Source organism: Xiphophorus hellerii, chromosome 12 (genome assembly GCF_003331165.1).
Source record: "Xiphophorus hellerii strain 12219 chromosome 12, Xiphophorus_hellerii-4.1, whole genome shotgun sequence".
NCBI classification, from domain to species: domain Eukaryota; kingdom Metazoa; phylum Chordata; class Actinopteri; order Cyprinodontiformes; family Poeciliidae; genus Xiphophorus; species Xiphophorus hellerii.
Window position 1 is genome coordinate 14,622,328 of NC_045683.1, and position 24,624 is coordinate 14,646,951.

At 37.5% G+C, this 24,624-nt stretch overlaps 2 protein-coding genes and 1 long non-coding RNA gene across 12 annotated transcripts; 1 reads left to right on the plus strand and 2 right to left on the minus strand.

Annotated features, from left to right (window-relative positions):
• Positions 1-112: 112 nt before the first annotated feature.
• hnrnpk (heterogeneous nuclear ribonucleoprotein K) lies at positions 113-12,829 on the minus strand. Of its 3 annotated transcripts, none has more exons than XM_032579454.1 (17): positions 12,778-12,829; positions 11,725-11,797; positions 11,447-11,609; positions 11,041-11,138; positions 10,801-10,857; positions 9,789-9,832; positions 8,333-8,405; positions 7,583-7,696; positions 7,258-7,386; positions 6,639-6,967; positions 6,233-6,283; positions 4,488-4,527; positions 3,706-3,721; positions 3,330-3,362; positions 2,778-2,845; positions 2,031-2,200; positions 113-938 (listed from the first exon to the last, which is right to left on the minus strand). In XM_032579454.1, the coding sequence occupies exons 3-17, from the start codon at positions 11,502-11,504 to the stop codon at positions 908-910; spliced, it is 1,311 nt and encodes a 436-aa protein (XP_032435345.1). In that variant the 5' UTR covers positions 11,505-11,609; positions 11,725-11,797; positions 12,778-12,829; the 3' UTR covers positions 113-907. The 3 variants fall into 3 exon arrangements, with proteins under 3 accessions (XP_032435345.1, XP_032435346.1, XP_032435344.1); XM_032579455.1 differs by having other exon boundaries at positions 6,233-6,280; positions 12,763-12,829; XM_032579453.1 differs by having other exon boundaries at positions 12,763-12,829.
• On the plus strand, positions 11,838-24,624 carry rmi1 (RMI1, RecQ mediated genome instability 1, homolog (S. cerevisiae)). 7 transcript variants are annotated; one of them, XM_032579452.1, is made up of 9 exons: positions 11,838-11,904; positions 13,534-13,757; positions 15,917-16,027; positions 17,351-17,500; positions 18,978-19,048; positions 19,236-19,359; positions 19,481-19,562; positions 20,123-20,294; positions 21,390-24,624. In XM_032579452.1, the coding sequence occupies exons 2-9, from the start codon at positions 13,596-13,598 to the stop codon at positions 22,558-22,560; spliced, it is 2,043 nt and encodes a 680-aa protein (XP_032435343.1). In that variant the 5' UTR covers positions 11,838-11,904; positions 13,534-13,595; the 3' UTR covers positions 22,561-24,624. The 7 variants fall into 7 exon arrangements, with proteins under 7 accessions (XP_032435343.1, XP_032435341.1, XP_032435337.1 ...); XM_032579450.1 differs by lacking the exon at positions 11,838-11,904 and adding an exon at positions 11,926-12,316; XM_032579446.1 differs by lacking the exon at positions 11,838-11,904 and adding an exon at positions 12,857-13,223.
• On the minus strand, positions 16,769-21,612 carry LOC116730328 (uncharacterized). 2 transcript variants are annotated; one of them, XR_004341302.1, is made up of 3 exons: positions 21,478-21,612; positions 20,852-20,912; positions 16,769-17,553 (listed from the first exon to the last, which is right to left on the minus strand). It is a non-coding gene; the product is annotated as an uncharacterized LOC116730328 (long non-coding RNA). The 2 variants fall into 2 exon arrangements; XR_004341301.1 differs by lacking the exon at positions 20,852-20,912 and having other exon boundaries at positions 21,478-21,588.

Below are 24,624 nucleotides of genomic sequence, written 5' to 3' on the forward strand. Positions count from 1 at the left end.
CTGCTAAGTCTGCCGAACTTCTTTGACAGATTTTAATTAACTTCAAACAGGAAGTCAATCTAGCTGTCAAGGTAAAGATGAAAATCAGAACGCTATTAAAACACCAAAAAAATTCAGTAAAAAGTGGCATCTTTATTTCTCTTTAAATTTGACATTGTGAAGTTCACAACAATGAAGAGCAAGCCAGTTCAGAGAGAAACTTGCAGACAAAGTAGAAAAGTTTAGTATATGTGTCCAATAACCAATAAAATGCCTCAACTCTAACTACCAACACAAATGCTTACTTTGGGAGTTACTTCAATAATCCAGGTTTATTTTGTTGCACCGCTAGAGTGTTCGTAGAAATTATGTTTTGTTTGTACACAACTCCCAACAAACGATGCAAAATCAATTCTACAGATTTAAATTTCCCCAGAGCTGTTAGAGAAGAACAGAAGGAACATCTTACATTCTGTATGTTGCACAAATTTGTAGGAGACAACTGAACGCATACCAAGCCACACACACCCACATGTGCACACACCCACACGGACACAATCATCCACATTTATGCATAAAAACAAATCAAATCCATCCAAAAAAATAAAGGTTAGGTTTATTTTTTATGTCTGAGGGAAATCTTGAGATATTCTGATATATGAGTTAGAAAAGAAAAATCAAAGCAAAAATCAGACAAACTATTGGACTACACTCTTAAAAATGCAGATCTTCTACATTTTTGTCGATGCACAGGAATGTCGGACATTTAATTAAAAATACAAAAATAAAATAAAATTAAAAAAAAAAAGACACCCACAATCCAGAGTAAAAGTCTGAAGGGGGTAGGGGGTGTTGGACCAGGGCAAAAAGATTTGAGAAGAGGAAGCGGGGTTCAATCCGAGTTTTCTTCAATCTGCTCCCTCAAGGTCTACAGCAAATGACCAGAGTACTGCTTCACACTACAATGAAAACAAAACAGAGCGGGAAAATGAATACCAAAAAGTATTTGCATTGCACAAAATTAACAGCGTAAACACTACAACTGTTGCAGGATAATGATGTGAGAGGATGAACTGCAGGATGAAACAAAGAGCACAGGAGAGAAGATATGATCTGGGAAGAGGAAAAGAGAAAAAGAGGGTTGTGGCTAGCAGGTGCAGAACACAGAAAAGGGAAGACAGGAAGGAAGAGGGAGGCGGGATCTGTTATCATGGCAACAGTACACTACTCATGAGACAGGGCAGAGGGTTTGAGAATGTATTAGCAATCGGGCAAAGCTCAGATGGCATCAATAAGGAAATGGTGTGTATTATACGTGCCTACTGGTTGCCAAGGGAGACAGAAGAGGAGGAGTCTGTGCTATTTGGCAGACTGTGATTTGTTGTCGCTTAATCTAACTAAAAACAACAAAATCACTAGTCTTCCACACAGCAGCAGCCAGGGAAGAATCAATCCACTCCCTGCTTCACATTGAAACGGCTCTGATGGCAAATAGACATCCTATTTGTCTTTTCCGTCTACTGATCAGATTTACCGGACTAGTGCGAGTCAATCACAATTGTCTCCCGCACTGCCCCTTTATAAAAAATAGCAATATGCACCTTAACGCATGCATACTCCTTCACAGCCATTTCATGTAAGAGGAAGGTTAGAAGTAGTTGCAGGTTGCATGGGGGAGAAAGGAAGGGGGTTAGTGAAGAGAGACAGCAGGCAAAAGAAATGTATAATACAAGAAAAACTGGCTATCTAGTGTTGGATTGTAATTCTATTAAAAACATGCTAATTGGTGAACCATATGTGTGATTGAACAAATTGAACAATTAAGTTACTTTAGTCATGTTTGAACAGAAAAAAAGCTGAAAAGCTTCAGCATGTTGGAGGCCTGCACGATTCGAGTACTACTGCATGAACATTTTCACCTGTTTGGAATTTAAGAATACAATTTTATGACTTTAAAAGATACAATTTAAAGAAAATAATGGCATTTCAAATAGGATTCTGAGTCAGGCATTTCTACTAGGACAGAATAAATGCACCAAGCAAGAACTTGCCTGTTCTGTAGAAGGTACTGGGCATTCTGGATCTGGTCCTGGGTACCAGTGATGGTAATGATGCGATCCTCTGAACCCTCCAAAGGTTCGTCTATCTTGATGGAGGCCCCCGACTCGTGGCGAATCTGTTTGATCCTCTGGCCTCCCTTACCGATGATGGATCCAGCCAGCTGTTTGTGGAGAACACCACAGGAAAAAAATGGGGTTAGGGTGGATCTGACCTTCCATCCATTACAGACATTACTTTACTGACTGAAAGAAAATATGCTACAGTTCCTCTAGTAGTAGTTTTGAATCCAAGAAACACATATGCATTTACACATCAAATCACATGTTCTTAATCAGAATTTTACTGAACTAATAAAAACAAGTAAAAATGAAAGCTTGCTCCAGGCTTAGATGAGACAAGTTTATTTGATAAAAAAAAAAATATATTTTTTCTGTATTTAACCAGGCGATCAAAACTGTTGAATTGGCCAATTCTGACCTCTGACCCACTGTTTAGTGAATCTTAATTTAAATATAAAATTATTTTCTATTTAGAACTAAACATAGTAAAGATTAAATAAATTTGACTTCATAATAAAAACTCAGATTAGCTGAGCAGAAGCAGATAAAATGTAGCAAAAGAAAAAGGAAAACTTCAATACAAAAAACAATTCAACTAGATTTGTACAATCCGAGTCTTCAGCTAAAACAGATCTTTCTCTGGTTGCCAAGCTGTTGATGTCATGGTCATAAACTCACGTCTTTAGGGATTGTCACTTGTGTGGTGATGACAGGACCGCCCATGTCATTATAGGATCCACGTCCACCTGAAGGCACGCAAAATACAGAGACTGTTGGAAAATAAAAAGATTCAAGACAAACACTTCTGTATTTTTACCAAAACTGCTGAGTACTGAAAGAACAGATCAAACGACAATTTGGCCTTGTCAAAAAGGCAAGGAAAAGCTTGTTGTGACTGCAAAGCTGCCAAGTTGTAGTAATACAGCATCCTGGTGTGTTAGTTACATGAGTGCCGCTACACCAACAAATGAGTCACATAGATGTTTGGAAGAAATAAAGTTGTAGAAGTAGGTGACTGAAAAAACTACCAATGACAAAACCAGAGCAATATTTTTTTCTCCCACACACTACTACAACATTCCAGCCTTCGGCCAGATTTTTAGTGACATCAATGAGGTTAGAACTGTTGTTTTTGAATAGAGTGAATAAAATATAAATACACCAAAACAAATCAGAACTCTGTAAATGTCTCTGACTGGAACTGATTGAGGGCAAAGGAGGAATACTAACCTGACTGGTAGCTATCCCAGGAGGAGCTGTTATCTGAGAAAGACAGGAAAAATATCCAAGATTGTATACAAAAAAACCCACTAATTTGCCAAATAATTCAAAATGTACTTTAAAAACTACAAAATACACCACAGCATCAATTTAATGTGAATAGGAAAAGAAATCTCAAGTCCTCAGTTGTGACAAAAAAAAAAATCAATACAGCTTTAGACAAATTACAGCTGCCATTTCCTTTCAGTCTGATTCCCCATCAATTTCTATCATTTTGTCTACTTGCTTCCTTATGCTGGGTAGAAATCTGAGGCCTGCAGTCTTATGAATGCAGCAGCCTTGTAACAACATTTACACAATGCGAGTGAAAGAGATTTGTACTTACCATATCCACCACCACTCTGCAAGGAACAAACAAAAAGACAGAAGTGTTACAGCGAGGAAAAAGATACATCCCTCTCCCTCGACTAAAGAGCAGATAGAAATCGCTACAGGTTGGTGAGCAGAAACCTAACGAGGCAGCCTCGTTCAGAGTAGACCCAATTGAAAACCACCCAGTTTTCATCCATGAGACAGACTCCACCTCCTTTCCCCCCTCCCCATCCCTACCCCTTTTCCTGTCTCTCTTTGCATCTCTATCAGCCCCCATTTTCAGCTGCTGCTGTTACCAGGGCAACAAGCAATTCAAAAAGCTGTTGCTGAGCAACGGTAGGCAGTATCCTGCCAGGTCTCAGGGAGAGAGAGAGAGACAGGAAAAAGAGAAAAAGGCAAAAAGAAACCTTCCAGTCTGTCAAGAAAGCATTATTAGTGCTTAGCAACGAACCATGGCCACCCCCACCTCCCCACCCTCTCCACTCCCAACATCCTCTCTCTCTTCGCAGGAAAAACAAGCTGGCCATGAAAAATACACAGTAAGAGGGCAATTACAGCTGATTATTATGGGGTGTCTCCTGCTGAGGTTATTGTGGTCATTTGGTGGGGTGGCTTACACCATGCAAAAAGTGCCTTGGATCTATGGACATTGCTTTGTTGTTTTGTCACAAAAATACTATAAAATGACAGGACAATGGACAATCACAACATATTGTCTTGTGCTAGCCTGAGGATGCTCACACTTAATAGGATGCGAACACCAGAGCTGCACGCATTTAGCAAAGGGTCACTAACCATGTTATCACTGTAGCGATCCGGTCTGCCTCTTCTGTCACTGGCGATGGGGAGGAGAACAGACAGGCAGAGAGAGAAACGGGAAGGGAAAAAAAAAAGTGAGTTGGACGGGAAAGAAATAGAAAATACTTGGAGGAGGAGAAAAAATCTTGAAAATATTCCATGAAAAATTTCTGGTCTAGGTCAAACTGCACACACACGCTGAGCAAGATTACAGTATAAACACATTTCCTCCCAACCATCTTCCCACACAGTAACAGGAACAGCTCTGACAGTGTTATGGTGAGAGGAGTGACAGGTGGTGGTGATGCTGATCAGAGCCAAAGGCTGCTGTTATTTCCCTCCTAAAAGCTGAGCACAAATAGTGAAAATAGCCGACAAAATGTATTAGGGTTGTACTTTTGTACTCCATAATAACACATGCGTGTGTGCCAACTTTGAGTAGACCTTAAATGTGAGGGGATTTTAGCATCAGTAACTGTTTACGTTGACATTTTTCCTCTAGTCCTGTAACACAATTTGTTGTTACAAAGAAGTGTTATGCCATGCCTGACAATTGAAGCTGCACAATATTGGAAAAACATGCCGCTGTATTATTTATTACTGCAAGGATTTGTTTTGGTGGAGATTTTTCTTTCCTTTCCTTTTTTGTCTTTACAATTTCACCCCCACCTTCACTGCAATCTATATCTACTTAGGACATCTTGGGCTGTAAAGGGGCATCCCACTGGACAAATATGGAACGTTTAAATGCATGTTACATGAAATATAAATCGCTTAAATATTGGTGCAAAGAAGTTATTTTTGATTGCCATTTTGCACAACTTGATACAAATCATTATATTTGACAACAGAAAACCAAAATCTTCAAAAAATGTTAGAGAGAAAATTTGAGCAACAGAGATTCTAAAGTATATACAAGAATTGACCAATAGATCTATGACACTACAATATTACAGAGTACAAAATGAAAATACCAGTTTCTTATATAAACAATGTTTCCGTCTTTCTACCCTCAGTTTATTGAAAACATAGACTGCTGATGGTAAGCAGTCTACCATAGGAAAAATATAAAATTTAGAATTTCTTTTCTTTAACTGTGTACTTTTCGGTCTTTTATTTGGAGTCCCTTGAAAAAGAGATTTTTAATTTCAATTAGTTTTTTATTCTGGTAAAATAATAATTCAATAAAAAAATGTTCAGTTCCACAACATTTGTTGAAAAAGTTGAATGTGGTTAAATTTGTCATTTTGGCAAAGAAAAAAACTTAGCTGCAGGTTTTTTTTATGAATTTACCAGAACACCTTAAAGCTCTCATAAAACATCCTGTACTGCATTACAAAAAACATCAGTAAATATATTGCTGACCGAGTGCTTGGCGAGATGATACTTTGAAGTCCAAGTAGTTATTTGCAATTTTGATAAACTGAAATATAATTGTAAACTATTGTGCAGTCCAAGTTGTCAGAGAATGAGTCAGCACTAGAAATAAGCCATCCACGCAATCAAAAATTCTGATTACAAAATATAATAAACACTTTTAGGAACTGGAAATTTATTCTTACTATTAAAGAAGGAGCATGCCACTCAATAGTAAGCAACAGAACAGACAATCCCACATGACTTATTTTGTAACATAAATTAAGTCATGTGGGATTGTAACATTTTGTAACATAAATTGAAACAAAAATCTTAACACATTCCTGTTAGGAGGTTTAGTCAGAAGTTTGGAAACAAAGACTTACTTTGACCTGTCATCTGAGCCACGGTATGAGTCATAGTAACGATCGTCTCTGCTGAAACATGGAAATGGGAAAAAGAAAAGGAAGAAAAAGGACAAACACAACCAGACATACAGTGATGAGCACTTATGCTTAATGAAATGATAAATACGAACAATAGTTTTTCATTAAAAAGCAACATTAGCTCACATATTAAATAATAAACATAATTGTTTTGGTAGAAATGAGAATTTATCTGAATGGAGAGAAAGCAAAAAAAGCTTAACATTTTCAGACAAAGCAAAAGAATAGCCACAAGAGAGATATTACTAAGGTAAAACTCAAAAACTTTACATAAAACCAATGAGAAGGTGCATGCAGGCTGCTTGCTACTCCAAAATTCAGATTCAGAAAGCAGCACTGAGCTTACCCTCCCCTGTATGGGTGACCCATTGGCATGTTTCGAGGACGCCCGTTTCCCCTGCCAACCCTACTGGGGTGGGGTGGAGGAGGACCCCGGCGGGGGCTGATATCATCGTAATCACGGCGTGAGGGAGGCAGGGGTCCACGCGCCCCTCGGCTGGAAGGCATTCTGTCATACCCGCGGTCGCCACTGGACCTGCCTCCACGCATGGGGAAGCCTCCCATGAGCCTGCGGCCGCCTCCCCTCTCCTCGAACATCATGGTGAAACCACCATACTCGTATGTCTCATCATAGAAGTTAGGGTCGTAGGGCTGTGTACGGCCTTTTATTGGAGCCTAAAGTGGAGATAATCACATTTTAAACAAAAAGAAATATGTAAAACACTTTTATACAGTAGTATATCTGTTTTATATGCAAAGAAACCTTTTTAAATATAAATATTCATATGACTGAAGAAAATCTAAATCACACCATCAAGTAAGACATTTAAGTGGATATCTTTAAATCATTACTATATCATACGCAACAACACACTCAATAAAGGGCTTTGAAACAGAATCAAATCTTAATGTGTAAAGCCTGAAAAGCATAAAATTCACTCATTAATAGTGGAAATCACTCTTACTTCAGAGATGAGCTCCAGCATGGTCTTGATGCACTCCACCACCCTCTCCATTTTACCACCAACCAGCACCACACGGTCCGTTGACTGGGGACAACACTCCTGAAACAGCTTGATGCTGGTCTTTGTGTTCTGCAGAGACATGCATGAAAGACACACATGAGTAGGAAGAGAGAAAAAAAAGCTCCAACAAAACAAAGCCGCTTAAAAAGGAAATCAGAAGGTATTAAAACTGATTAAAAAAAAAGAAAAAAAAAAAAAGGAAATTTCACAAGATACTTTTTCAATGGAGGAAAAATAAAGTACTAAAATTTGTATATTCATATACCTCCCGAAGCTCCTTGATCTTTGCTCCCTTCACACCGATGATGGAGCCCGCCAGGCTCTGATGGATCAGCAGACGGAGCTCACAATCAAAGTCGTTGCCATTGTATTGCTGGTACTGTAAAAACAGAATAAAAGCGATATGCTGACAACAGTTTCCACACATTCCTTCCTAAACAAGATCATAAACTTGCCTGAACCATTTTCCTTCATTCTGGCAAAAATCAATACAGTTTTGCTGAAATGTTTTGTCTTTACATTTCCACTTCATGTCCTACATTCTCCCGTTTGAAAATTACTCTGGCCAAAAAATAACACAATCATTGGAAACTTAAAAAAAATAAAAAATCACCAATCATTTATGAAATTTTTTATTATTTTTTTTTTACATATTTGCCAGAACTGTTTTGTTTTTTGCAAATTATATCTTTATTGTATATTGCATGTTTTCTTAATATAGTATAGTCAAAATTTGTTTAATTTCTTTGCATAAATACAATTAAACCATTACATTTTTGGTCATGGTCATCTCATTGTGAGAACCTGAAAGACCCATGACTAATGCATGGCTTTAAACCAAAATCAAACTAGTCATGTTGACACAGTGTCAAAACAGAATAGTAGAACTACATCACCTACAAAGCAGATAAACAAATGACAGCAAGGGAATCAATCACTGCTCTCTGTACAACTTATTTGAAATGTTTTAAAGTGTTACTAAAGATTCATAAAAACCAAAGCCAAAACAACTCACTTCTTCCAATGTAGGGATAATCTTGAGTAGAATTTCTCCAATAGTCTCTATGTCTGCACTGATACTCAGGATTCTTCATAGTTTATCCACCAATGACAAAACAGAGCACGGCAACAGAGAGGTGGGGTTGGGGTACCCCGGAGGCATCCCAAGGGAGGAGAAAACAAAGTTTCAGATTATAAAGTTCATTAGACCTCTGGTTTAACTCATAAAAAAGCTAACACTGCTAGAAGTGGAGAATAAAGAGCTACCTCAATTATAAGGTCCTGCGTTTTCTAACATTTTACACAATAAGTTGGTGGTCATTTTATAGGGAAGGTGAGGAATATAGTACAATAAAAAGGCATCCTTTCCCAGAGAAAAGCAGTACAGTGGCAAAATAAAAAAGGACCCAAAAGAAAGGGGGACTGGATTTGGCAACCACTGAGGAAGCAAGATGGGGAAAGTGAAGTTTTAGGAAGAGATAAAAGTGCCAGAGAAAATTCTAAAAGGTTTATGGTATAGGTTGGTGGATGCACACCACAAAAAAATTGCCCTCTAAATGAGGTGAAGGACACAAAAGCCAAGATGACAAAGATGTTTTGTTTTTACCATAGGGAATTTAAGTTTAATTTTAATTAAATCTAGTGGCTGAAATATTGTTGTCTGCACCCACCTGTGGCGATACAGTGGTTATACTGATAAGGAGAACTAAAGCAGATTACACATGGAAGCAACATAGTCTGCAGATGAGCAAAAGTGACAGAAGATTATGCTATTGTAAGGTTGTAAATTTGATATCGCTGGAGTTATTGCTTATAACTGGGTCAGGGAAATTGAATTATATGAACTCAAATGAAGCATGGATGGACTAAATCAAAACCTTTAGTTTCAAAAACTCCAGCAATTAAGGATTTGCTTACATGAAAGACAGACAAGGAAACAAACACACTCACTACTTAGGAATCAATAAAAAAAATAATAAAAATCTAAATTTTGATATTTGGACTACAAAAAGAAAATAAAATGGGATGAGACTAAAACCAAGTGAGCTCATAGAACTAACAGAAAACCAAAAAAACACCATTATTTATACACAAACACTGAGCTTTTAGAAAGGGAAAATGAAGAAGATTTACAGGACAGATGGCCACAAATAAGAGAAACCTACAAACCCTAAAAAGAAAAAAATCTACACAAATTATAGCAGACATTTTCAAAGACAGTGGAATAACCCTGACAGCACCAACTTTAGATACAGTCCTGACATGACTTTAAAAATGGCATAGAAAGGATATTAACATGATGTTTAACAGGCAGATTAGGATAAAAATCGTATTTAGGCTCAGTCTGATAAACTTTAAATATGTTTAAACATAGTGACTTGACAAAAGGTAGGACTACAAATTATTGTTCACTTCTTCTTGTTTGTTTGACCTGTAGTCAGGCATTGAGAGGGAGGAGCTTAGGGACATACCGCTCAGGCCCACTGCTGTCTGGGACTGACACACTGGCATTGTACTGGGCGTGGCATGGGCAGGGGCCAGGGCCATTCGAGCACAGATGTCAATCAAGTAACACGCCCATTTAGGGACAGGGCACGATTATGGGCAGGGCCAACCAGGGTGTCAGGTGGGCGGGCGCAGGAGGGGCCATCCAGAACATGGGCAACAGAGGAGGAGGAGGAAGTGGGCAAAAAAAGTAAAGAGTAAAAATAATAAACAAGGAAGAGGGGAGAGGAATACATTTTTAATATACAGGCTCTGCAGTGTTGAAATGCGATTTTAAATTGATTCTCTCAGAGATTGGGTTGTCAAAGAGAGAAGAGGAGAAACTGACATTGGAAAAAAGGGAAATGGCATATTAAAGAACACGAAAATTTAATGTTGGGGGAATAAAACCAGAGACAGTGAAAAAAGAGGGGGAGAACAAACTGTAAATGACCAGAGAAAGAGGCAATGACATAGAATTATTCAATAATTGGCCAGTTTTCAGCAACATTAAAATATATATGTATATGTATATATGTAGCTACATATATTAGCTATATGTAGCTAATATAAATAATATTAGCTTGCAACATTAAGAAATCAGCACTGTGCCAGTTTCATTCTAAATTAACTAGAGCATTAATATTGCCAACTGGATTAAATATTTTAACATTATAAAAGATAAATTGGGCTTTTATGCCTTTGTCCAGTTTAGATGGATGCAAAAAATATATGTTGCTCAAGCTACAAAAACAGGATAAAATTAACTCCAGAATTTTGTCTGTAGATCTAAAGGAATAAATTGGCTGGCCCGGGTGTTTGTTATGTTTACAATAAAGGAAATAATTGAAAATATTGCAATAATTTTTAACACTTAAAAAGGATTGAGGCAAAACCTGGTCCTGTCCAAACAGAGAAGGTTGAGTCTGAGAGGCCAGTGAACACAAAAATGTTCTTTTTGAATTTCTGGCTGTGATAAGAAAACTTTGATGTACTCACATCTGAACGGAGGGCTTTGATGTTTTTTCCACCCTTCCCAATTACAGCTCCTGCATTCTGCAATACAAAAGAAAAATTAAACATCACAATCGCAAGATGTTTAGAAATAAAACAAAAAGTAAAGACGATTAAGTATGATCAAATAATCAGAAATCATACTAGTAAAAAAATATAAAATGTTAAAATAAGAGCAGAATTTACAATTAGACTAAATTTTGAAACAAAACAGGGCTGAATTACTTTGCTCTGCAGGAGAATGCGGAGCTCTACCATCTCATCACTGTTTCTGGAGCGTTTGAATGATTTCTGCTCATCTGCATCCTCAGCAGGGCGTTTACCTGGAATAAGAAAATAGAATAAAAATAGACACACTGTAGATCCCTTTCATGAAAATGTTACTCATAACAAATAACTACATACATGTCAAATTTTTCATATACTGAAAATATAATAGAAAAGAAATATGATTATAGAAACTAATCATTTTAATTACAAAAGAAAACATGCAGGTCTCAAAAAAACAAAAAAAGAACATTTAGTTTTAGTGGAATACAATATATCACTGCTACCATGTGCATGTACAACACAAAGACAAAAAATATGAATATCTGTAAAGCGCACAACATAAACAAGTTACACTTTATACCATTCGTCTCTGTGTTGCTGAATGAGGTCTCATCTTGCTGATCAATTTCTGTGTCCATGGTCTTCAGACAGTATAGTGGAAAAAGAGCACCTTGATCCGATGTGCAGGTGACAGGAGCAGGAAAAGGTAGCAGGAAACCAGCCCCTGTTTGTGTTCTCCTCTCCTGGCATGTTGAAGGCGATTAAAATTGGATAAGAAAAAAGGAGAGGAAAAAGGCAGGTCAGCTAGTCTGAAGTCAGCATTAAAATTGTTAAAACGATTACGCGGCCTGGACTCACCGATATTTATTACAGGGAAAAGGGCGTGTTCATAGGCGGATCGAAGTGAAGGGGGCCAAACAGCTCTTGCAACCTGTCAGGGAGGGAAGCTCCTTCTTTTAATGTTGAAATGCAGCCAAACAAAACTGATCGCACTTTCATTTTGCATCATGCAACCATGATGTTGCATAACAAAGAACAGTAAGCGATAAATACTGATATTTATGGGACAAAGTTCTGTTGTTTGGTCGGAGGGCGCATACACAGACCAAAGGATAAATTCATCAAATTGTTACTCAATTATATCGTATCGTACGCTACATGCTACAAGATATATATGTACACACGCGCTGATCGATTAACAGACCTCAGTTTTTAGTTTTAAAATACAAAAGAATATATATTACGTATTATTCTTGACAAAATTGGAAGTGAATTAGTTCAAATTAAACTGAAGGCACGTCGTGGAAGCTGGTTTACGATTCACTTCCTCCTGGTCGGCAAATATGCAAAACGTCCCTCCACTGATTTTAGGCGTGTGGAATACATCAGATCTAGTCGGTGTAAAAATTATAATAACTTTGAGTTAATAGAATACTAAAATAACAGTTTGGTGAGTATCAATTTAGTCCATGTAGTCGGACTCCGGCTTCGTCGTGCTAAATGGCAGCCGTTGCTTAAGCCTACGGAGCCACGCATTAGCTTAGCCAGTCATTTCCCCGTATCTGAATTCAAACTTTAATATAAAGTAGCCCATAACTACTACGAGCATACTGTTTTGAGATAGTTTACAAATCTAAATTTCAGCTGGCAACTCCAGTTGGAATGATGTCCAGTACAAAGACCAACAGTAACGATTCAAGCTAAAAGCTAGCTAGTTTCGCCATGTTGCCAAGGCAGTGCGTAACCGTAGCTAGGTAGGCCAGCTTTTAAGACGCCGGACACAGATGAAACAACTCGCATAAAACGTACTTTCTCGTAGTTTTACGTATGCATACCAATTATTTTTAACCAACGGTGCTCGGAAAAAAGCTGAAAATATCGCCAAAAAACACAAACCTGCAGCGTTATCACCTCGCTAGCTTGCTTACTTCCTTCCTCCTTTCCTTCTCTTCCGAGCCTGCAAACGAACAACTCGATGTACTGTGTCCTGATTGGCTCAATGGAAAGTACGTTAACGGTACGAGGACTGCCATTGGGTGGAAATATTGCCAATCATGTGAAGAGGGGCGTTTCTAACGCCTTATTTCCGGATGTGGATATGCAAAGCTGTATTTCTAGTTTATTTTGTAGGTAAAAATAATTTACCTACCAGCCTAATAGTAATCTGCTTGTTGTTATGACATCTCTTATAGTAGGTTTGTAATGTTTTATTGGGCAATTGTTGTGTTCCGGATGTTTTGAGGACATGGACAGCCATTCCCTCGGTCTTGCTAACTGATGTTTTGGTTAGTCAACTTTGGCGCCTTCGTTTGGTACTAGCTCGCCTTGTGGATGAAACGCTTTCATTTTCTGCTTGGGTAACACTACGCAAAACATACTTTAGCATGCATACTTTTCTTAATCACAGTATATAATTGCTTTTGTTTTGATGCCTCTTCTTCTTTTTCTTATTCAGTTTACATCCACGCTACACTTTCATATTAATCATACATATTAGGATAGGGACTAATGAGCCCTTACCACTCACACTCCTATGACAATTGATTTGTATCCGTTGTATAATTACATCCTGAAATTAAGAAAATCAACTAAATAAATCAACTGATAATTCTAAATTAAAGACGGCTCACATAACAACGTTTAAAAGTTGTCTGTATGTAATTCCAGATAATAGTGAGAATACTTGCAGAAAATACCAGCGATATAAACTGCAGAGAACATAGAGGAAGATGGCCCCGGAGACACCCTCAGTAGTACGGGCTACTCAAGCCTGGCTGCAGTCCGCTCGCCATGTCCAGGTTCCCTTTGCCTGGCTTGAAGCCTGCGTTGAGTGGATTCAAGGAGAGGCTGGAGGAGCAGATCATCTGTCTCAGCAGCAAATCAATCAGCAGGTAGGTACAGTCAGGTCATCACACTGGTCTGACAAATCACATCATAACATCCATTTCAGTGCTGTTTCTGTCTCCTTCTTTCTTACTGTCTCTACAGGTCGCACAATTGCTTTACGTGGCAAACATCCGTTTGTTTTTACACAACATTCAAGGGGGAGAGTTAGATACTTTAATGATCAGTGAGATGTTTAGACTCAGTTTTTATTATTACTTGGAAACTGTGGAGTACTCATTACTTTTACAGATTTAGAGCATACTTAGAAAGTCCAGAGAACACTTACTTATACTTATCTAGCAACCCAGAACAGGAATTAGAACAAACTTAGAATCCAGAAAAACTACCTAGCAACTACGTTTTAGACTCCTATTCTTCCAACCTAGAAAAGGAATTAGACTATAGTTTACTTGCTTATACTTATCTACCAACCCTGAATAGGAGCACCTAGTTTATATACTTTGGATCACCATTACTAGACTACTTTTTAGACTCCTGTTCTTCCAACCCAGAGATGGAATTAGACCAGAGGATACTTATCTAGCAACCCTGAACAGGAGCACCTAGTTTACATACTTTAGATCAACTCTAGATTCTTTTTCTTCTTTTGCTCTTTCCTTTGGTTTGTTATTTTGTTTGTATTTCCTTTAAATTCATTCCTGTAAAACACTTTGTGTTGCCTTGTTGCTGAAAATGTGCTATATAAATAAAATTACCTTTACAATAAAGGGAGAGAAAGCACAGAGATCTAAGATGCTGTTTTAAAGGAAACTGTATTTCTATTAATTGTTTAGTTCTGTGAATTAGTCAGGGAGAGAGTGAGAGAAAAACATTTTGCAAATAATGGAAAGGCTAAACAAAGAACTACAAAACTGGTCTTGTTTTATCTTTTTGAACTTTTTAACCTCTGGTTTGACACATAATGTAATAAAATATGTTAGCAATCATTTAGAAAACTCCCAGTTATAGTACAATTTTACCTTCTTTGGAATATACTGTACTTGAATACCACTGCTTTTTAGAATGCTAACTTCACCTACCCAGGCCCAGAAGACCAAGGAAAATATATTCAATTTTTATACCTTGTTATTTTATATTTAATTAAGAAAAAACATAATCTGTTGAATTGTAATTTGTACATTCAAGCTTTGCAAAAACCAGATCAATAATCGATCACAAACCTCAGTTCATCTCTAGCTAAAACTCATGGAGAGTGTAAGGGACATAACGGTGATGGAAATGGCATCATCATTGCGATATTTAGTATCAACAGCATGCTTGTTTTTATAATATTATGCAGCTTTAGTAGGTATTTTTTGTTTTCAATTTGCAAATAAGAATTTTTAGAAATAAAATGTAAATGTACTATTTCCCAATTGAAAGCGTTTCACTTTAACTTTGAAAGCCCATTACCATAATTATTTAATAGTTACAACAGAGAACAATAAGATCAAATCAAGGTATGTGCTGATCAGGTGGAATAAAATGACACCTCCTAGTCTGAAAATCCCTGGTTTCTGTTGCAACAGATAGCAGAGAAGAATTTTAGTGTAAACAGCACGTATCCGTCATGCCGGGTGTCAGCTGTACCAGCTGGTGGTGGCGTCATGTGGGGTATGTTTTCTTGCACTGACGCATCTCTCATACGCCACAGTGGACTGAAATATTGCTACTGAGCAGCTGTGTCCTTCCAGGGCCAAAGTCTATCTCTTTTCAAACAGATACTTGTCGAAGATATTGCTTCATTTTTCAGGGGTGGGGGGCACATAGTCTCCTTATGGTTCCAGGATGACCATGTTATCAGTCTATTAAGGTAACCCACATGGTTCCCAGATGCCAATCATTGCAGAGCACTTTTTTTATATGACTCAAGCGTACATGTGCAAACAGTCATTGATAAGAAATGAATAAGCTGCAGGGATTTGATCATGCTACTGAGTCACTGCGCCTCAAACACCCTGTGACGAGGCTAATATTTTTGTTAAATCATAGCTTTGACTAAATCAAACTTTTCAAAATGCATCATTTGACCTCCTCCAGGAGGTCAAATAATCAGTTAAATAATTAGTCACCTGGCAATAATTCGATGGTCAATCATCTTTGTGAAATTAAGAGATTTGGTACAAGTGTCACTTAAAACTTTCTGTTTGGTGCACAATTTTAGGTCCTGGACCAGTGGCTCCTGACAGATCTGAGAGACCTGGATCACCCGGTTCTCCCTGAAGGACTCGCTCAGGCCCAGAAGACAGAACTCAATGGCACCTTTTGTGTTCAGGTGCTGTTTTCTTTTTCCTTAAATGCATTATTTTCTCTCTTGCTTGGGATTGTGGAAGTCTGGCCAAAAACCTAAAACTGTATTAAAAAAAAAAAAACAGGATGATGAAAAATAACATTTTGTGTTTAAAAAGAGATCTACAGTATTTTAAGCTATTCTTTAACTGTCAGCAACTGCAGTTTTTATGAAAACCACTTGAGACCTAATCTAATAAAACAATAGAATGCTTCATTTTAAAATACTCATTACAGCGAAAATAAACATGGTTTCAGGTAAGTACATATTCATATTGCCAACGTGACCCATTATGACTTCAGAACTATGAATTATTATGAATATGGATGCTTTGTGTGGCATAAATATCAGCAAATTAAGATCAATCAGATTTTAGATAGACAGGACACAGACCGGTTGAGAAAAAGATGAGCAATTATATAACCGGCATTGCTGCCTCGATTCATGTTAGGTACATTTTCAGAAAAAAAAATCTTTTTGCGAAAACTAGATTATTGAAGACCAGAATGGTAAAAATAAAATACAGTTTAGTGTGGGTACTCAGTCCCAATCGTTTCCCTCCTCAGCTTTGGCTATATGTTTTTGTTTATAATCTCAAATAAATAAGGAAATTCAGGAAGTAAAGTCAAACATTAAGCCTTGTTGAATTCAACAACTATATATAAAAACATTATGAAAAAGAGGTACAAGTTCCTTAAATGCAGAAAATAGAATTGTGGCAGAAAACACTTGGAAGTTTTTTTTATTATTATTTCTTTGAAAAACCTGATTAAAGTATTTTGGAATCCCCAGAAGAAAACGCCTTCATACCGTACACTTCTGGCTATAATTGAGTTCTGTGATCGTTACAAAAAAAGAAGAAGCACACTATCTGTTGGTTTGCAGTACATCTGGTTCTGAAATTATTTAAACACCAATTCAAGTGTACAGAAATACAGATCTCAGATCCAACCTTTTCAGCTCCATCTTTGCTGTATTTCTCAAGAAAAGATGGAGCCAAATTAGGGAAATTTGTGGAAAACTAATACCCTAAATACATTGGTTACATTAAAATGGCTTAAAATCTCAGAACCCTACAAGTTCTAAAGCATTCAAAATGATAGTCCTAGACTAACTATAATTTCATATTTTTACTTAATAGTCAGGTATGGAGGGTTAATTGAATTTTTATCCATTACAGCACAGGCAAAAAAATAAACTTAGCCTCTAAAACCAAAAAGTACAATGTGAAAAAAAAGCAACTAGATGATCATAAAATAATTGTGAAGGCAACATGAACCATAGCTGATTAGTCTCCTTTTGCTTCAGGTTGACTCATTGCTGGATGTCAGTCAGCCTGCATATGGTCAGCTGCAGAAGTGGAGGGGTACAGACTGCACCAATGACGAGGTCTCCGCTGTCACACAGACCACTCAGAGGCCCTGGGAGGCCAAAGCGACCCGTATACTGCTACTCCAGGTCACAGTCACTTCTTCGTTTTGGCTTATGAAAAAATAAATTTCTGTGTTGTTCTGTGTAGAAATTAAAGGAAACAAGAATGTCATGCCTTCTTACGTAAACATGTGAAAGCATAGAGAGAGAACATAATAAGTAGGTTTTCTCGCCCTCTTAGTTATGACAACCTGTTTTGTTTTTTTTCAAAAGGTTTCCTTAGAAGAGAGCTTTAATTGAAGGCATTTTTCATTAACTTGCTTACTGGTTTTAGCACTTTGATGCTAAAAGCATATGAACACTGAACTTCTGAATGGCTGCACAATGTTTGCTGCTAAGACCCCACTTCATCTTTTATTTAGTACGATGGTGAATACGTCTGCTGCTCATTCTGAATCAGAGTGATAGGATGCAATCAGTGAGAGCACAAAGAGGAATAAATTGTAGAGATGTCTTATTGTGATGTTTATCTTAAGACAATCATTTTCTCTGAATTTGTGCATAAATTATATCGCTAACATTTTTTGAAAAGTTTCAAAAGTTTCTTGTTTTTTCTGCTGCCTTTTATTTTTCCAGACCAAAAGACCATTAACACATAACTGAAACAAGATCTTTACATACACTGTGTGTAAAGACATATAACCCTTTTTTTCTCTGTCTGATATTTATTTATACTAAATTGTTCCTGTTTCAGGTCAGTTTGGATTACCAAAATTGTTTGTAGAATCCTAGAATTATAAAAGATTTATTTAGTAATTACTTCCTTCCGAATCAAAAGTTTACACACAGAATAATAACCATAAATTGAAACAGCTTTGGTATTCGGATTTTGTAAGTTTCTAATTAACTTAAGGGCACAGATGCAGAGGAGAAACATGGTAAATCTTTTATGGATGCAAACTCGACTAAAAATCCACCTGTTTAGGATTGTATTTGAAACGTAATCAATTACAAATTTATTGATGGAACCTGACTTAATGTCGTGTTTTGATTGTTGATTCTATGTTGCATTGTGTTTCTGTGTTTGATATGACACAGAAATGCCTTGCTGCTGAAATGTGCTATACAAATACAATTTGATTGATTGATTGATTGATTGATGTCAGCAACATCTCAAATATACCACTTAAAGTGCACTTCATAAAAGCAAAGATTTATGTTCCAAATGAACAATAACTCCAAGCATACAGATAATTATTTACAAAGTGGCTTTAGGACGAGAAAGTCAAATGTTTTGGAGTGACCATCACAAAGGCCTGATCTCAGACTAATTATACAATTTTATTCAGTCCTAAGAAAATATGTGAAAAATGTCTGAAGTTGAGAAAAGTTAAACAGCCTTAAAAATTCTTATTCTTATTCTGGTATTTAACAAGTCATTTTTAATTATTATTTATTGTATGTAAATACTGTAGTTTTTGTCTGTGACTTCTGCAAAGGTTTGAATATGTGAATGCTAAAGATGCTGTAGCTAACATGAAAACATGATATATTTGCTCTGCAGATTACAGATGGAGTCCAGAGCTTGGAGGCCATGGAGTATCAGTCCATCCCTTTGCTCAGTTCAACACTCAGGTTAACAACAGATTTATAAAGGATTGACTGCTTAACACTGTTTCTATCTTTACAGAATCACCAAACATTACATTTACAGTTACATTTTAAAAAAACTGTTATAGCTTATTACTAATTCGTGTTTTCATGTTATTGTGTGCATTTTTACCAACTTGTTAATTTTCTAAGTTGCTGTTAACTTTCTTAGGCCTGGAGCAAAGCTACAGTTGCAAGGCAAGATGGTTTGCAGACTTGGTGTTGTGCTTTTGGGGCCGTCCAATGTAAAGATCCTGGGTGGTGAGGTAGAGGACTTGGTGGAGAGGAATACTCAGGTTAGCTGTACATAGAGATACTGGATTTTTCATGTATTTGTTCTGAATCTTTAAAACTCGTTCTTTCTGTATTTTTATCAGTATGACACAGTAATTGTGCACATCTATTATTCCACGACAGGGCCAGGTGTTGTGCCGGACGCTGGGCCTCCCAGAGACAGAGCAGCACCAAGACGAAGAGGCTTTGATACAACCACGACAAGGTGGAACCACAAGAGTTTATGGATCTTTGATGAAGGGAGATCTGAATTTCCAATATCTTCACTATATTTTGTGGTACCATTGTGTTAATGATAAGAGGGATAACAAAAAAAATATTTATTACTTTTCAGTCTTATTTTAAGTAACTGGCTGTGACTACATGCCACAGCAATGACTGCCCCACAAATGCTGCTCTTGAAATATATATTCACATTTGAAATTGGCTTTTTCAGAACACCAGTCACAAAAAGAAGTTTGATTTGTATCACTAACCTGCATACAGTAACTGCATTTAATCATATATTCTCATTTACCGATATTTATCGACTCTCTCATGGAACAAACAATAAGAATAAAAATTTTGAAAATACTGTCAGTTTTTCAATTTAGTATGGCAACAATAAATCTAAATTCTTCTAAAATATTTTTCATGATAATCACTACAATAATTATCCACCCATACTAAGTTCATTAATTTGTTATAATAAAACAGCTAGATGAGAATATCTCGTCTTTTGTAATAAAAATGATCATAATTTTATTTATTTTTTGGTCTGTGAAGACAACCAGGCAGCGGAGGACCTGGAGGTGGATGATGCGGAGCTGTTGGCCAGTCTGGAGGAACACAGTGAGGCTGAAGTCATTCAGGTTCAGCCATCTAGAGATAGTGGTTATGGGACCGTGCAGGAGACCTTGGCTCTGTCCTCCGTCCTTGGAGACCATGTCTCATTCAGGTCAGTGGTCAACTGTCCCAATATGTTGTGCTTAATTTTTTTTTGTACGGTTATATACGAGTGAAATTAAATAGTTTACATGCTCGTCTTTGAAGAAAATGGACAAAATGTTGGGGTGACATGTCTGTGGGTGTTCTCAGGTTCCCATTATTATCATGCCACTTGGTACAACAAATGCAATGAGTTCAAGTGTTGGCCTGCCAACGCCTATTTTAGACAATTTTAACTACTGTAGTTTAAGGTGATGTAAAGTTTGCTGTCAGAACATAATTTTCTTGCCTTCTTGCCATAATCAGTATATAATTATTTGTTTGAAACAGAGGTGACAGCACAACGCCTGCAAGAGAGTAGTCACTGTAAACCAAGATTTTATATGTATTTTAAAACAAAGACAAAAATTATTACTATTATTGTTCAGGCTCTTATAATTATTACCACATTGCTAAAAACCAAATTAGCTTAGCCCTTAGATTTCCAAACAAGGTTTTAACACTTCCAGATAATATTCCATGACAGACAGATTGAAAGCTCAGGATGACAAAATAGAGCAAGTTTACCATAAGACATTCAGCCTTCCTGGTGTCTGTTGAAAGTCTTGCTCTCTCGCTTCCTCACAGCCTGAATGAACCACACATGTGTTTTAGAAAACACAGTTGCCCATAAAATATCCTTTTAAATTTCTGTGCAATCTTATTATGGTATTTTAAAAACAAAATACTGACCTAGCAAAAATAAGTCTTCCTCATTCAGTAACAACTTCCCATGCCAACCATGTCAGCGCCTAACCTTTGTTGTGCTTATGTTTGGTGCGTTTACTGGTTCGAAGAAAAGTTGGGATTTTTCAGTTTCCAACAGACTGGTCATGCTGGAAATCATTTTGTTCTGATCGTCTACTAATTTCTTGTTGTATGTCTAGATTAAATTATAAAAACAAATAACAATTTTTGTCACAGCTTATAAACTATGTTGTTATAGTTCCATAATTGCAGATGTAGCAAGTCGTGGGTATAATCTTGCAGCAGCTACTGTATATTTTACCAGAAACCTTTTCTTTGCAATATTTTGGAAAATAATCGATTTATTTGTATTTTTTAGGACTCAAACTTCCACCCCTTTTCACGGTACTAATTCAACACAAACTAACAGGAGTGGGTCAGTTCGAAGAAACGAGAATGATGAGGACCTCGTTGAGTTGTTCCACTCTGATGTGATGAATCAAAATAGCCAAGAAGACAACATGGCAGACGATGAATTTCCTGATGAAGACTTTCCCCTGGACGAGTTAGACAGCGTTATATTACAGGAAAGTGGAAATGTTGACAACGATCATAGAAGCACACATCAGAATAACAGAATATTAGAAAATCAAAGCAGTGTGGAAAGAGCAACAAAAGCCCAACCTGTTCGGTTTGAGGCACAAACTTCACATGGATCTGGGACATTTGAGGGATCTGTTCCCTTCAGATCCCTGAAAAGAGATCATCAAGGATTCAGCAGGGAGGCTTCAACAACATCCAAAGCCTTCTTTTCTCCCTCAGTCTTAGAGCCATCGAAAGAGTTAGGGTTGGGTGTTAATGATGATAATTTTATGGATGAAGACATGGACTGTCTTTTCCAAGAGGTTGAGCCCAATACAGTGCAAAGAGAGAGGTCTGGGGGACTGGCTCAAATCTCTGCTAAAGAACAATTTGGAAGAGATAGAGAAAGCAACACCAGCTCTAGCCTTTCCTGGATGTCCCCAAAAACTGTGACTGGAACATCTCAAGAGAAAATTCACAGTTTAAATGCTGCAGAAGGTGACCCCAGCTTTCCTGCACTCACTCTGACCTCTGTACCTTTTACCTATTTATGCTTACTTGACAAGCTTATGTCTAAACCATGTTCACAACCCACTGAGATCTGCGTCAAAGCCTTCATTGTGACTCTGCTGGGAAAGCTGATCAGCAGTAATGGAGTCTGGAGTGTTTCTGCTTCTATATCTGATGGAACTGGTTACCTGGATGTGGAGTTATCCAATGAGGTTTTGACAGGCTTACTGGGGTTCTCCGTAGCAGAGAAGACAGCTCTAAAGCGTGACCCGTTGCGCAGGGGGGAGCTAGACTCCGGCATGCGGAGATGCCAGGAAGAGCTGGTGGACATGTGCTGCATCATGACGATCGTTGTGAAGCCAGGCAACGGGAGAGCTGTGGTGGCCAAGGCTCAACCAGTCAGCGAGAGAGTACTGCGGGAGCTGGAGCAGAGGGTGAGGGAAAGTAAACGCAGCTGAGTGGAAGTGGGTGAAAATGAGAAAATTACCTCCAATGGAAACGTTAAATTGCCCTTCGGCAGAGATGAAAAATTGCCAATAAAGCTATGATCAAAATTGATGATCAACCTGCCCCTCTGCTACATTTTTGACAGCAGAAGGTGTGAACTGGGAGTCTTATGATCTGATGATCTTGTGTTGCATTGCATCCCATCTGCTATATGCGAATGCAGCATTCTGCTGTTTGGCATTAGAGGGTTTAATCCTTCTATTTATTGTGCTATTACATATCTACTGTGTTGCGTTTAGTTTACAGAAGAAAGAGGGTATCTAAATACTCACATGTACCTATTAACTGAATGTTGGTTTAAACAACCCAGTTTTAAGCATGACACATTCTGTGTAACATTGAAAACTACATGGAGAGAAGAGTGGAGATGAGAGTAGGGGTTCGGGGGTGTTCATGTTCTGATTACAGTAATGAATTGCCAGTCTATGCATTCATGCAGCACAACCATTACTTTTCACTGAAAAGTGATTGAATAGGCAAGGGCAGCATGGGTCTTTAATAAACTTCCTCAGAGGAGAATGAAAGGAAAGCGGGGGATAAAGGAGAGGCGATGAGCTTTGATTATTTCTCTCCTCTCCAGAGCCACGTCCATGGTTTTGGTTTTAAATGTAATGATTTGTTTGTTTTTTTGCTCTAAGTACTGGAAATAAAAAGATAGCAAAAGGTTTATCATATCAGACTTTGCTTCATGGTTTTTCCACTTGTAGTATCTGTGAGCATGGGGAACATGTCTATTTAAGCTTTCTTTTAGTAACCAAGTTACTATTGCGCTGACTTGTTACAAAACCAGCTTTTTCTCTCCTACTTCACATGGTTTGTAACAGTTCTGTTATAGTGGAAACACCTTGTTGCTAATATTGAAGGGTCTAACTTTACCCATCCCATAATTTGCGCAAGGTTTGTAACAGGGTGTTTTCTACAGTAGTGCAGCCTGCTACCCACAGTGAACATTTATTCGTACTTATTATCCATCACTTTTTTCACAGGATATTAGTTTTTAAATTATTCTTCTTAAAAGCCAAAGGTATTTCCTTTTTCTTCTAGGCATTCATAATGGGGTGATTGTTCCAAACCCTTCCACAAAGCAGTCCTCTCAATCTCTGTACCCATCTAATGTATTTAAACACTGTTTACACAGTAAGGCATAATTGTGATGTTTATAAGGAATTTTTATTGAAACTGCTCTATGCATACATATTCAGCCCCAAAGTCAATACTTTGTAGACAAAATTATAGCTGCAGATCTTTTGAGGTATCATGCCTCAAAAGATGACACATCATCTTTTGAGGCATGATAGAGATAGAGATATAGGCAGATTAGATAGATTTGCTTTTCTATAGGCTAAACTTCTTTGCCTCTCAAGCTCAACCAGATCGGAGACTATTTAAATTCTGCCAAAGCTATCAATTGGATTTAGGTCTGGGCTTTGGTTGAACTATTCTAAAAGGTTAATATACTATAAAATAAATAAATTCATTGTAACTCTTGCTGTATGTTTAGGGTCATCCGTGCTTCACTGCCTAGTGTTTCTATGGTGACATGCAGTGTTATTTTTTCACTATACACAGCATTTAGCAATTAAGCGAGAAAGTTATCTTTTGGTGTAACCAGAGCACGTTCTTCCAAATGTTTTCACTTTCTCATAGAGGCCACATTTGAAGAGTGTACAACTGTTTTCAGAATCCTCAACTTGACGTGGATCTCAAGAGATAAGCAGAGTTACCATTGGTCTCTTGGCTACTTCCTTAATTAACATTCCCCTTTCCTGGCTGATTTGATAAGGAAGACGGCAAGGCCTTTGTAGGTTTTGCATTTGTCTTATTCTTCATTTTCAGGTGATGGATATAAGAGTATTCCTTGAGATGCTCGAGATTTACAATGTTATAAACTGACCCTCCTTTAAACTTCTCCACAACTCTGTCTGCTGTGTTCCTTAGTCTTGCTGATGTTATATCCTTCTCTCCACACCTGTGTGTTAAACAACTGGTTTGTCAGTAAAGTAAAATAATCCATC